Source organism: Neopsephotus bourkii, unplaced genomic scaffold, assembly GCF_033783945.1.
Source record: "Neopsephotus bourkii isolate Nb327-2 ecotype Australia unplaced genomic scaffold, CSIRO-AGI_Nbou_v1 NB_1825, whole genome shotgun sequence".
Lineage (NCBI taxonomy): Eukaryota > Metazoa > Chordata > Aves > Psittaciformes > Psittacidae > Neopsephotus > Neopsephotus bourkii.
This window is the reverse complement of record NW_026902298.1, coordinates 13,856,421-13,870,953: the sequence shown is the minus strand read 5'-3', so window position 1 is coordinate 13,870,953 and position 14,533 is coordinate 13,856,421. Positions and strand designations below refer to the sequence as shown.

Sequence of the window (14,533 nt, the reverse complement as noted above, 5' to 3'; positions counted from 1 at the left end):
CACTAGTGAACTTGGGGGGGGGGGGGGAGGGGGGGGGGAAGGAAGTATTCTGCATATCAGCACAATGATTTTGACATACTTTAATTAAGAGATCTCTTGAGCTAGCGTGAATATCAAATATATGTTTATTGTTAGGTTTCAGCAATTGGTTGCAGCAAGAAAAGCACTTTCATTTTTCAAACAACTAAACAGAACAGTCACATTTTCATAGTCTTAGATTAGAACCATAGACTGCAACAGTAACTATATAGAAAGGTACGAACAAAAATTTTATTAAGCTTGTTAAGATAAGCTTTAACATTCCTCCATCTTCAGGGTACCACTGCTGCGGTATGGTTCATTACTGAGTTATCTTAATGGCTTATTTGTAATACGTGCACATATAAAGCAACTAACCTTTCCCCCCGCCCACCAAAAGCCTCATGTTTTAAGAATGGTAGATACAGATATGCCTAATTAGCTATACTAGTTAACAGTATACTCAAAACTTTTAAAGTATCAATACCAGTAAAACCCATCAACCTCAACATCAGTATGTTAGTCTCAAAATCCCCTAGTTGGCTTACAGCTCACAAAGCCACTGCTGTGACACTTCACACTAACGGGAAAACAAAGTATGAGCTCTTCCCCTCTGCAATACTAATTCAGCACTGGCACCCATTGATCAGCTCAGTGCAAACACCAGAGTGCTCAAAAGAGTTATGAAGTTCAGCTTTGTCATAGGTTTACATTAATGAAAAAAATCTATATCCTTGCCACTCCTCTGAAGGTAAAGTTCCATTACACACTCCAAACCTGTCAGTCAGCAGCTCTCTGCACACTTTGATAACAATTTTTAAGCTTTAGGGTGATTGGGCTGGTTGGTTGTGTTTTCTGGTTTTGGGGGATTTTTGAGTGTTCTGTGCACCCTACAGTGTGTGCCATTTCTCACTGCTCTCAACAGACTTATAAGGAGATTTACCACCATTATCTTTTGCCAAACACATTCAGAACTAAAGTCAAAGTACTGATTTTTACAAATAATCATAGGAGACAAATGGCTGCTGATTTTCAACAGGTAACTTTACTGAAAAGAGAAAACAGAACACGATACTTGACAGTAAGTAAATAAATTTTAAAAATTAGCCTAGTTTATCTCCAATTTTGGGAGCTCTATCTATTTAATTAAAACCCCTTCAGTACAGGAGAAAAAAAAAATAAAATCAAACCATTCATAAGCCAGCTGACATAGACCATTTTTTCATCCCTAAAAGATAAATCTTATAAATATTGAGTGTTTAGTAAAATCCAAAGTGAAACACACTAAACTCTACTTCAATTAGGATACGTAAGGAAATTATGACAATTAAGAATTGCATGAGATATTCTGCTTCCCTCAATTACAAACATGCAAGTTAATTTAGAATTTTGAAAGTTACAAAATTAATACCAAAAACCAATACAAGGAAACTATAGACTGAAAATGTAACTGCAATTGCAGAAGTGTCAACTTCATGAATTTATATTTCACTTTGATGGACAAAACAATGTGGAATTAAAAATACATAATGGTGGGTAATTAAGTTTTCATTATCACTCCCCGGACCCAGAGACAATGAAAGAGTGCAAGTGCGTTCAGAGCTGGCACTCAGCTTCCAGTCCTATTCCCAGTCTCATACATGAAGGCAGATTTACTCCATGTCTCAAAAGCAGCCCTCTTCCTACAAGCCTTTTCCTGCCATGTCTCTAGGTGAAGGTACAGAACTGGCCTGTTCTACAAAAGCTGCTTGTGCCTTGCTGTAGAGGGAAAAAGTGCCAGGCCACTCTACAATTTCCAGAACAGGTGGGCTACAAAAAAAGAAAACAAACACCAACCCCAAAACACCTTCTGAAACCCCTCTTCCTGCTCCTGAAAAGAAAGCCACTCTTTCCAAGAGAATGGAGTACTTTCTCTCGTACAAGAAGTTATCACCCAACTTCAGGAAAGGTCTACAGCAGAAATTCTATAGGCTGTATTCCATAAGAGAGAATTTACTGGACAGTACCAGTTGTGTTGAAGGAAAACAGGAAGAGAAGACAGGGATGTATCTCCCCATACACGTGTAATGTAGTCATCAAAGGATGAATTTACAGTGCCACAATATTTACATCAGAAGAGAAACTTACAAACCTGTCCTTCCGAAGAAACAAGTATGAAAAAGCAGAAGGCCTCTAAGTACTGCCATTGCCTAATCTTGTAGTAGGCATGTACTTGTGGGGAAACAGGGTGTGCCAGCTGACTACTTCAGTAAATACTTCTGGAAAGAAAATGGTACTTACTAGACAAGAACCTACACACTACTATTTAAAAGTCAATATAAAGAAGTAGGAAAGACAGAAAGAAAAGCAGTGTTTCTACTGGCCACAGGCCTTTCTTCCAAAAATGTTGTTGAATGACGAACACTGACAGAAGGGGAAAAAAGATGACTAAGCAGCACAACCTGGAGAAGTGTCTCCACCACAGTGCTTGTTCTAGTCCTGAGAATGGAGTTCAATATGCTCTGTATGGAACGTATTTTAACAGTTATAATAGAACAGAAATTTTAATAATTTTGCTGCATCTCATCTTGTCAATATCGACAGGAAAAAAACAGAATTAATTCCCCCTCCCCCCTCTCTGTGGAAGCCTTAGCAAGCCCAAGCTATGACAGAAAAACATAAACAAAGCTTCCCAGTGAGAATCAATGCAATCCTTCCCCAAAGTTAGAAAAAAAAAAAATCCCTAGATTAAAAGTTGAGTACCATAAAAATGCATTAAACAGTGCAACTTTCAAGTCATTACTGATTAGCAGGTATTTACCACTCCCTGCCTGTAGCAGGCCCTTATATGCTTTTAACAAAAATACTAACCCTGCCCTCATAGAAATGCTATCTCAACATCAGTTCTCATTTATATAACAAATATTAACAAGTCCACAAATCAAAACCATTTCTAGGAACTGTGAAGAAACTCATCAGAAAATACTGCAGATCAGTTTAACTATAACTTGTTTATAAACACCTGAAGATTAAAATGAAGTTAAAAAAAAACAAAAAAAGAGAGCACAGCAGGACACTAGTGATAACATCCTCATAATACTTATGGTATTACTTGTACACAGAGCAAATAACACACATGTAAGTTTATGTAATAATAAGTAATATATAATATAAAATAAGGCAGTCCTATAACAGACAAGTGAATAGGAAAAACAACCCTCAAGGCTGTTTATTTTTTTTCTCATTCCCCATCCCATTCAGAAACTTTTAAACCTACCAAGACAAAAAACAGTATGTACCAAGCAGTAAAAATTGCCCGTGTCACTATGTGCACTCAATTATTTTCACCAGCTGCCTGACAAAGTAGCTGCTTGCAAACTACCAGAGATGCTGTCTATGAATATATAGATAAACGTGTGCAAGTTCCGTAGATTTGTGGATTTCAGCTGTGGAAACAATACAGAAAGTATCAAGAGTCATGCAATACTTATTCAATAACCTTGTTGACAAGAACTGTACTAACTACTGATTCACCACTGTTAAGAGGGCTCAAGAGCAAGATGCTGCAGCATACTGCGATACTGGAGAGACTGCAGAACTCAGTTTAACAAAAAAAAGAAAGGAAATAATTTTAAATAAGCTTCAGTTCTGCTAGAAAGTTTGTATGAAATGCTCCTGGAAATGCGTAAGTACAACCTTTGAGTCTACTCACAGAAGACTATCCTATCTCCCTACAAACAAAATCCTACTGCCTGGAACTTCAAAAATGCCACAATAATATTACTATTGTACATATAAGGACATTAGAGAAAAAAATTCCACCTCCTTGCCTTCCCTACAGTGTTGTTTGTATGCAATTTTCTATTGTTTTAAACTCAGTCTGCATTGCAATAAAAGTGGTTTTATAACCAAAAGCTCTATTCAGTTGATTGGCAACAAAGTTCAGTTAATAAACTTTTTCACCGTCACATCTATCCCACTACCTGCATATCACCTGGCACATAAGCACAAAATGTGGTGCTATTCTCTTTTTTAGATTTGCCCAAAAGCAACCAACACAGCTCTTGCACGGTTTCTACACGTCACAGGTGCACCTGAACAACAGTAACTACATGGAAGGATTTCACGTACAAGGACTCCAAATACAGGGTTTTCCTTAAAGTTCAGCCAAGCAACATTTTAGAGATGAAAAGAATAAATTTATGGTGGGTGAGGGTGGTACAGAGAACCAGTGAAGTGTAGGCAACTGGACCATTCCCCTGTTAGATTTGTGGTTTTGGATTCCTAAATGACACATGAACAGTCTGAAGATGAAGTGCTGGGATGCTTCCTGGATGCAGAACTCAACAGGATGCTGGTAAGAACCGGTTGAACAAGCCACACAAACATGACTAGTGCCTTGCACATACTACAATGTGCATGCTCTTCAAGTTATGAAAAGACAACCCCCTGGCATTGATGAAATCACGCTACCACAAGTGACCTGTGGGAGGTGATAGCTTTTATCATGCTTCACGCAGGAATAAGACATGTTAGGAGCTTAAAAGTTGTAGTGAAGCCAGAATCATGTCAATTTTTCCTGTTAGAAGAGGTATCTTCACAAGGCATCAGAAGAGGAAAACTTTTAAAAAATAGAAAAAGATGACTATAAATAGCTCCTGTTTGCAACCCCGCTTCTGAAAGTCCTTGGACATAACTGTTGGTTCATTTTCTGATATTCTCAGAATTATGAATGGGATTTTCAAAATCCACGCAACTTGAAAGAGGACCAGAACCAAAGAAGCAGTATCTTTCATTTCTGTCATTTGCCTTCCTAAGCCCAGTACCTCAGAGTGATGCAACTGGTGGCTGAGACTATACTTCACTTCCAGAACTCAAACAGACTATCCAAAACTTCACTTTCTCAAGGATAAGCACTTGGATATCTTAATTCCTCTCAGCACACACTCACTTAGCATTCCCTGGAAACTGCCACAGTGACTGTATGAGAGAAGTTACCACCACATGAGAATCATTGAATAGTTACTGTTGGAAAGGACCTTAAGATCATCTAGTTCCAACGCCCCTGCCATCGGCAGGGACACCACATACTAAACCATGTCACCCAAGACTCCATCAAACCTGCCCATGACCACTGCCAGGGAGGGAGCATTCACAACTTCTTTGGGCTGAAGACAGTACAAGCAAAGGTATGTGACTCAGACAGTTGTTTCAGAAGCAGTGTCTGGCTTACAGCACAGCCAAGGTTGGGCCATGTTGATGTATAACACGGTGCTAGAGCCAAAAAGGAAGAGCTCTGTTGGCTTTGCAGACTCATGCAGTGTAAAAAGCAATGAGAAAAATAATTTCTTTACTACTCTGCTATTCCATAACTTAGAAGGAAAAAAAAGACACATCTTCTCTTACATAAAACTACTGGGTGAAGCCTGAAAGCCATAACACTCAAAAAGTGAGGTATCACGTTTGCTTTCACTCTGAACAGTATATGGAGCCCTACTGTTGACAGCAGTCTGCTAGAAACTGCAAATGCCTCTTGTTCTTCCCCTCCTCCATATTTCCTACCCATTTCAAAGGAAAATTACTAAAAGTTAATACATGTTTTCTCAAAAACTTTTTCATTACATTAGGACATGACAAGACACAAAGATCAATGTATCTGATGTGTTGATTTGTTGAGTTTTTTTGTTTAAAGTTGTAAATATGGTTAAATCACATATACTTAATAAGATCTAAGCACATACAGATTATTGACCTGAGCTTTGTGACAAGACAGATATCACTTTCCTTTTGATGGGGCAATGAAAAAGGCTGTTCCAACAGCAAGTCTTCAGATGCTTGCTCAACTGAAATACCATTTCTCACTTTCATAATTACATCACTTCTAGTTCTCTACAGAACTGATACAAAAGTGTTTCCTTAAAGAAAACATGCATAAGGATTCCTGTTTTCTGAAATTCTGGTAATGCTTGTAAGATTCCAGAGAGAATGTGAAAGAAGGAAAACATAACTATGTACTCTGTGAGGTGTGGGCTGTGATTTCCTTTTGCTTTTTCAAATTTTTTCAGACATTATTTCAGTATTTACCTGAACCATTTTACAAGTTAACAGAGAATCACACGGATGGTATGCTAAGTATGTCATAATTCAAACATGGCTCAGCTGAAAGCAGATCTAATGCCATGCAATTATCACCTAGCAATATATTCAGCACTTCAAAAGCATCAATGCAGCACTTTAAAAATTGTAAATTGAATTAATTCAGTTTAAGTAATTGCACTTTAAAGATTAAAATATCATAGCATCACAGAATCATTTGGGTTGGAAAAGACCTTTAAGATCATGGAGTCCATCTGAGCCATTTGTTATCCAAATAACTTAAACCACTATTACTGTCATCCCACTTAATATTCAACTGAGCAGATGAGAGGGGTGACTGGTGCAATGGCATCTTCCAGACACTGTTAAACTTTCACTCCAAACAGCTTTTGTTTCTTCACCTACTTATACTGAAAAGCTGAATTTCAAAACTAATTTCAAAAGTATTTCCAAATCACAGCTGAAAATGTCAATACAAGTAAATGGGTACAGCAACATCATTACTATGTAAAAACAGGTGAAAAAGTGACTTCATGGCAGCTACAATAAAAATAAATCCTCATTTATTTTGGCCACATGAACACTACTAATAGACAGGAGATACTGTTACAACACACTAAGTGATCATCATTGTGACTCTTTTTATTATGTCGGTGGCAAGTGAGCAAACTCAACGCAGCATTTCTACTGGTCACCTTATTGAACAAATCAGAACTGCTTCAGATGCTTTTTTTCTTCTTTAGATACCTATCTGAAACAGAGAACCTACTTTACAAAAATGAACATTATTACTTCTCGCTAGACATTCATGCAGATCATTTTGGTGGATTTTTTAGGTAACTGTACTTAACAGTTTGAAAATGTTTGTCTGCGTACATTCCTGGTTTTCCTATCCGCATCAGTCTAATTCCAGATCACAGGGAAAGAGATGCTACATAACACTGAAAAAATAGTACAGGAAAAGCACATACTACCAAAACACAAGCTTTCCTTGTGCTTTCCATCTCAAGCCTGACCACATTCAAGAAGACATTCTAGAAACCTGAAGGCTGTTTAACCCACTTCCCTCTCAAACTCTTTAGCTTTGACTGAACTGCTAAGTAGCACGGCCCGCCACCTATTAAAAGGAACCAATTCAACTCTGCTTCACAGCAGCATAAACATACACCTAATATATACTCCAAACTTTCTATGTTACTATGGAAGTAGCAGGCAAAAGATAAGGCTTATTTTTCACACCTCAATGTTTCTGTACTCAACCTTGAATATTTCCCCAATTTTAAAAGCAAAATAACCATTTTAATGACACAAGCTTCATGATCTGCTTACTCTGGACAATGCTACTTGTGCTTTCAACACCAGTCAGCACATCACCACATATAACTCACAAAAAAAGCTTGCAAAATCTAAACATAATTCCAATGTGTTACAATTGTATTTTCATAGTCATAGGTATATATATTTTATGTGCCATATCACAGCCCCGCATGTTAACTTACGGTAAGATTACTTAAATCCCACAATCTCAGTACATTTGCATATGGAAAACATAAGTTTATTTTACCTATTCCACCTGTCAAAAATATTTTTAGGGGAAAGAAAATGACAGTAATAACTTAATCCACTGGTTCAAGGTTTTGCACTTAAAAATAAATAAATCTATGAAGAAAAAACCATGGTATGCATGATTTCTCTTTTATATTACTGGGGAGAGTTCAACAACTTGTTAAACCTAAAAAACAATCCACTAATATAGGGCAGAACTTGTATTCACCATTCAAGAAAAGATTTTTAGAAGTGCACTGCTCAAAAGAAAAGGGGGGGGAGCGGGAAGGGGGAGAAAAAACAGACAGAATTCATCCCCCCAAAACTGAGGATTTAAAGTTCATCTGTCAAATGTAAGATGACAAATATGTTTGTTTTATCAATTAATAACTGAAAGCTTTTTCTGTCACTAAAGGATCAATATGTAGTGTTGGTTTACTGATGTAAATCTTCTGGTCCAGATTCAAACAGAATTACCTAAAAATGCTACTTTAAAAACCAAAATAAGTGGGTTTTATAATGAAATACTAATTCATAAATCATGGCATTATTACTACAAGACTGTGTCTCTTATCTCTTAGAGGTGAACCTCTAAGTCACCACTGCAGACTCATGCAGTATAAAAAAAAAAAAAAAATGGTGAAAGACCAGTGCTCTTCACTGAGTACGTCACACCACAGTACTAAACCACATAGATTTTAAATCTTCTGCGCTCCAAAATAATCCTTCCTTTTCTCCCTGACCTGATATATGCTACAACTTTACAGCTAAATTTACAATTTTACAGCAATGTTGTAATCTTGAGTGAGCTTTGTCAACGGGCTTATATTTAAAGCATGCAGTAACAGTGATAATCATGAAGTGATAAATCCTTCCAAATTATCTGCAGCAAGAGCCTTATCCTGATCCCACCAAAGTTGACATACCCTCATCTACTGCAATGGAAACATTACTGCAAATACCTTCTTTATAACTTAAAAAATGGATTAATGAATCAAAATAATTAGTACTTTGTGTGAGAGAGGACTCTCAGGAGTGTATGGAAGAACACAAAGTACAGCTGAACACATTCAGTATACAAGGCAGCCAGTAAGAAACACACAGTTTAAATTTATAAGTACTAATCTCAAAAGCAATGCTGAAGAGTAACATACAGGACAATTAAGAGGAGCATGTTCCCTCTATGCTACTATTAGTGAACATAATGCTCCACTGCTGTAAGTTGTGCAAAAAAAAAAAAAAAAATAAAGACAGGTGTTTGCAAAGCTCTGATTCAAATACTTGCAATGAATTCGTGTTCAACATAGAAATTTTGCTGATCCTGCATTCTGAGGTTTCTATTTGAATAAGTGAAAAAGCACATGACCCTCGAACATGACAAGCAAAGTAACTTTCTATTTCACTTTAGATATAACCAGCTTGAAAATTATTTTAAAGCAAGAAGTAATTCATGTTATAAATCAATGTTCCCTTTGTAAGGTGTGATGTGTCAATTCTTTTCTTGAAAAAGAACAGATCTCATATTCCATTGCTTCATATAAAACACAAACCTCAACAAAAAAAGGAGTGCCTTCAGAATGCACAGTGGTACTACCAATGCTTTTTTGCATACAAGGTTCCATTTAGTGAAAGAAAGCTAGCATTTCAGTCATTCATTACATGCCACAGGTTTTCAGCTAGAAGTACAATTACAAGGCTTACGTCTCAAAATCTGCAAAAATTATTCTGAGTTACAGTGAAAGAAACTGACATCAGTTGTGCAAATAAAACTTGAGTGTTCAGCTCTGCAATTACTTGTGCAACAGTGTCCCTGAACATCAAGTAATTATTATTCTGTTTTAAATGGAAAAGGAAAGAAGATCCGGAAGACTTAAAAAAGGCCCCTCCAAAAACCTATCTCAGGTCTTAGAATACAAGATGTAATTACTTACATTACTTGTAACTAGAAAGACTGTTCAAAGATTACAGATCATAAATGAAAGCATGGGGCTACTCACCTACAGTATACCAACTAGCATCTGTCAACTTGCTGATAACAGCTTCTTGAAAGGATCCATCAGGCATTTTGGTTTCAACCATTGCACCAACCTGCAAAAAGGAGTATCTTGAGGTTACATGTAATCCCAGTCTCATAATGAAGAAAACCCATGGAGGCATTAATTCTTCCAGCAAGCCAGCCTTCTTTTTTTTTTTTTTTTTAAGACTCATTTTAGCTAAATGCTGTGTTGTAAAATTTAGTTACTTAGCTGCTAAGAACAAAGGTCCTCAAGTACACAGGCTGAACAGGAAATAAACAGTAAAGCAGTAAGAAACTCATATCACCTAAGCATGATCTACATCATCTCAATAAATAACATGAAGGCTAATTAGAAATAAATATTCAAATCTTCAAAGTAATTATTACTTTATTACTGACATGCATGCAATTCCTCCTATGTCCCACAATTTAACCACTGTTATACGTATCACTGTCAGAACTTCAGCAGCAGCCTACAACATGCATTAGCGTTCTTGCAGTAGCTACAGAGAAAAGACAAATACAGAAAAGGTGCTCTCCTCAAAACAGCTCTATTCACGTTTTGTAACTCAGCTATGTATTTCAGCAGACAACTATTACATATTGCAGAAATACAAACCAATACACATTTTTTTATAAAATACATCAACTATTTAAAAATGCAGTTAGAGCAAACTAACTTCAATTTACTACTGCCTAGCAGGCTTAAACTTCATAATCAAGTTCTCGATTACTTATAAGAAGCTTCAAAGTTTCATTACTTATGAGAAGTTTTATAACTTGTAAGAAGCTACAAAAATCATGTATGCAAAATTGTGTATGAAGTATACAACATGGAGAAGCATAAACAGCCTCTAAGAGCTGCAAGAGTTAAGACTACTCAGAATTCAACCGAATTAAAGTGATGAGCCTCCTTCTGTTGATTCAAATTCTGTAGAATAGCACTAAAATTAATAATTCTACAAATTATGTGAACACAGGGGAAGAAAAAAAGCACGCAATGTACATACTCTTAGAGGTCCTTTCACTTGGTCATCTTGCACCAACTGAGTTGAGTTATCCCCCTTCAGGACCACCTGAAAAATATTAATGAACTTTTTTATATGTATCCTATTTTTGACAGCATACAAAAAGCATATGAAACTGAAGTAATAATGACAATTTGGAAAATAAAATCTGTATAAATCAAATGGACCCAAACATTATTAAACACAAAACACTTGTTTTACTGACAGGGAGCCCCAAGTATCACTTTTAATATTTGATATCAAACATCATACTTAGAGAGGGCAAATCAAACATCAGCTATTCTAAGGCAAAGCAAACACATTTTGATGTGAGTGTGGATACTGATTCAATCCAGCTCACACTTGGAACTGAGCTTCCAGATCAGGAGATTAAGCAGCCTTTTTTTTCCTCTCTTTACTTCGACTGTAGCACTTTATTGATAATATGCCAATTACCACACTAAACCAAAATAGAAAGGTTTTTTTTATTAAATATGTATCCAAAAACATCATGTAACTAACCACCATTTCTGCTACCTTAAGCCAGAGAAAAGTTTTTATGGCAAACATGCAAATTATAAGCATAATGAAGGTAAGGATCAGTTACAGCATCAGTAAACTACACTTTTCCCTTTAAAATCCTACATTTGAGAAGTTAACATACAGAAGTTAATGTAAGCCTAAGCAATTTGAATCCCTGAGTCTGCAGACTCAATTTAGAAACATAAAAGATGGATACTTAGATGTCAACACTGTTAACAGGTTTTGTTATCACAAAAGCACCTATGGTGTTTAAATAAAAAAAAAATCCAAAATTCCTGTTTCTTTTCAGGAATCAAAAGATCCAGAAGCTTCCTTTCCACTTCTGAAGATGTCCAGTTTTCTGGCTCCCTCAATTATCCCCCAACCATAGTCTACACTGTAGGTGTATTTATAATTGTTAATACACATTCAAGTTAATAACACACTTCATGAAAATTTTATTTAACATTTTCTATCATACAGAGATGGATACAGTTGTCCTGCTGCTCAGGAAGACACTACTATTGTTTCTGGACTCTGCACTTTTGGTAAGTGTGCCGGGGTGCGCCTACATGCTCTTAATTACAATATCAGCTTAGCTTATTAAAACTTCAATTGTTGCAATATAATTGAGACACAGTGACAGAATTTCCACCAAGTCACAGCAGCCTCATATACTTCCAAATCTTATCATGGAGTCATAAAGCATATGATTCTAATGAGAAAAAGAAACTCACACCTCTTACAGTTCAGATACTCTATCAGACCAAAGATACAGATGCAAAATCAAGGATGTCAGACTAGGAAGGGCAGCACCCTGCTTCCTACAGAGCTTGTTATTAACACAGGTTTCTAAGAACATCACAGATTTCTAAAAGCACTCCTTAAGAACAGGGCAAAAGACTCCAGTACCTGAATCGTTTGGGGTTTTTTTTCCTGTTTGTGTAAAACACTCAAAGTGATATGAGCTATAGGTGTAATTGAAGAGGCTGATCGCTTGTTCTACTTGATCTAAGCATTAAAGCACATGAAAAGTTAGATGTGTAGTTATTAAAAGATTTCATTTATGTTAAGGGGTTTTGAGTCACTAATGACTTATTTACCTATTTTGGACAGTAGATGAGAGGAGGAAGTGGAAAGATTTTGCAGTACAACAATTTCTGTATTTACTTTGAACGTCTAACTTTCATTTAACTGTATTTTATTCTTGTTTTCCCATGGTAATGCTTACAAGAGTACTGCAACACCAAAATAATGACTTTTATTTTTTTGTTGTTTTGGTGTGACACCTGTAAATGGGAATGAATGTTATGTGCCAGTACCACACATAGGTAGAAACTCAGCTACAGCCAGAGCATGCTGGTTTAGAAGCAACAGCAAGATATTCAAAACTTAAGAAGCGTTATCCTTGACATTTCTAAAAGCTGGTCTAAGAAACTAATTGTTACCATCTTTTTTTTTCTGTTATGTTGACTTATTATTTATTTTGGTTTTGCCTCTTAACTTCTAAGCTACCAAACTGAGAACGTCAATAGGAATGAAATGGAATTTCTGCTTCAGAAGAGGTTGCTCTTATTACTCATGTAAAGCCACAATCCCCTATTTGTAAAATCAAAACTGACTGCTGTGAAACTGATGCATTGACAGACAGAAGACAACTGCAATCAGGAAAGAAGTAGCAAGGATAGGTAATGTGAAAGCTCATTCTTGTTGCAACCTACTCCCACAAGAATAAGAAAGAAACACCCCTACCCCACCCCCCCCAAAAAAAACCCACAAAAAACACATCCCAAACCCAGCAACAAAATACGAAAAACATGCTAGTGTTTTTTTAAATTCCTACAGCAAGGTGATGAACATTTCCAAATCTTCGGGACTAGGATAAACTTCTCTGACAGTCTTTTCAACACAAAGCTTTAATAAAATCAGCAACAACCACAGTCGAGTACCTTGACCTTCACAAGCCTTTTCACTGTCTTAATCTTTGCCTCGCAGAAGGCACCACGGTACTTGGCACTGACATCAGTTCCCACTGTCAGGTAGGCAGGCTCATCTGCTGCCTATTAAAGAAGAAAATAAGAACAAGTTTAGTTATTTTTTTTCTTTTCAGCTGCATCGTTATACATTTAATTTTACACGTAAGCTTTCAGATCTATTGTCTGTTACGTGAGTAACAATGTCTGTACTTGGAACTGCAATCACACTGTTCTTTAAAAGGAAAAAAAAAAGAAAATGAAACCAACAAAGAAGTTACAGGAAGTTTTGTTTTACCAGTTATGATGACACTTCCCACAATTTTGCCAGCCTAATTACTCTCCCAGAAATATCTTTGCGGGTATTAAACTGATACTTCAAACATCTCCATTTAAAAGGTTAATAATGTACAGGAACGACTATTAAGTCATTCCTACACAGCATACAAAAGGAGAGTATTTCAGCTGTAAAAAGGCAATACAAAACATAGTTGTACTTTTCTCAGCTAACTGCAATCCAATGACAGAGATTATTTAAAACATTCGAGCCTGCTATCATCCCACTACTTACAATTAAGTCCATAACATCCTACATATAGGATTCTTTATTCCTGACAACTAAAAGGAGACTCTAGAGAAATTTGTTGTAATCTTTCAAACAGCTGCTAACTAGTATTTTTGTTTCCTGAAATGCCTTATAAAAGCTTAACTGCTTATGCATTTTAAGACAGAGAAGTATTTCTCATCATATTTTCCTTAGTCCGGACTTTCATTACTCAATGTTTCACTTTATTGTGCTTGTAGCAATTGATAAACAAGGGTAGAGCGACCACGTTGAAAATGTCTATCAAGGCATTAAGGAAATCATAGCATATAAAACAACTACTTTTCTGTTCTTACTTGGTGTTTTAACTACTTTTTTTTTAATTATTTTTTTTTTCTTCAACTCTGAAGGCAAAAAAAAGTTTTCGCTTTTCTAAGTTGCACTGCAATTGTTAAGCCTCTACTGAAAAAGAAACAGGAACAGCTAAGGCAGGACAAAAGCTGTGGTATTGCAAACTTACAAACAGCGGCTGCTGATACAGGAAGCATTTAGACAGCAGCCCAAAGGACAACAATTCAAAGACGTTGTGAATTTTCAGACTACTCCTGCAAGATGGTAAGAGCTTCGCTCATCCACACCTCAGCTAGAGCGCAGAAACAGGATATACAACATGCACCGAAACCCCAGACAGCGTTATCCTACTGTTGCTCATCGAAATCGGCGATTAAAAATGAAATGGCCAGAGCAGCTTGTGAAGAGAGAAAGGGAGCCGTGCCCTACTCCGGAGTTAGCCTACCTTCATCTTTATAAAGGTTATGTGAGGGATTCCAGC

At 36.5% G+C, this 14,533-nt stretch overlaps 1 protein-coding gene across 1 annotated transcript in view; it reads right to left on the bottom strand.

Annotated features, from left to right (window-relative positions):
* ARID4A (AT-rich interaction domain 4A) overlaps positions 1 to 13,740 on the bottom strand; it is a 47,489-nt gene extending 33,749 nt beyond the window's left edge. Inside the window, exons 1-4 of the mRNA XM_061343586.1 lie at positions 13,729 to 13,740; positions 13,134 to 13,244; positions 10,666 to 10,731; positions 9,636 to 9,726 (exon numbers count right to left, since the gene is read on the bottom strand). Of these exons, the coding sequence (XP_061199570.1) occupies positions 9,636 to 9,726; positions 10,666 to 10,731; positions 13,134 to 13,244; positions 13,729 to 13,740 (280 nt within the window). The remainder of the gene's footprint in view (positions 1 to 9,635; positions 9,727 to 10,665; positions 10,732 to 13,133; positions 13,245 to 13,728) is intronic.
* Between the last annotated feature and the right edge of the window lie 793 nt (positions 13,741 to 14,533).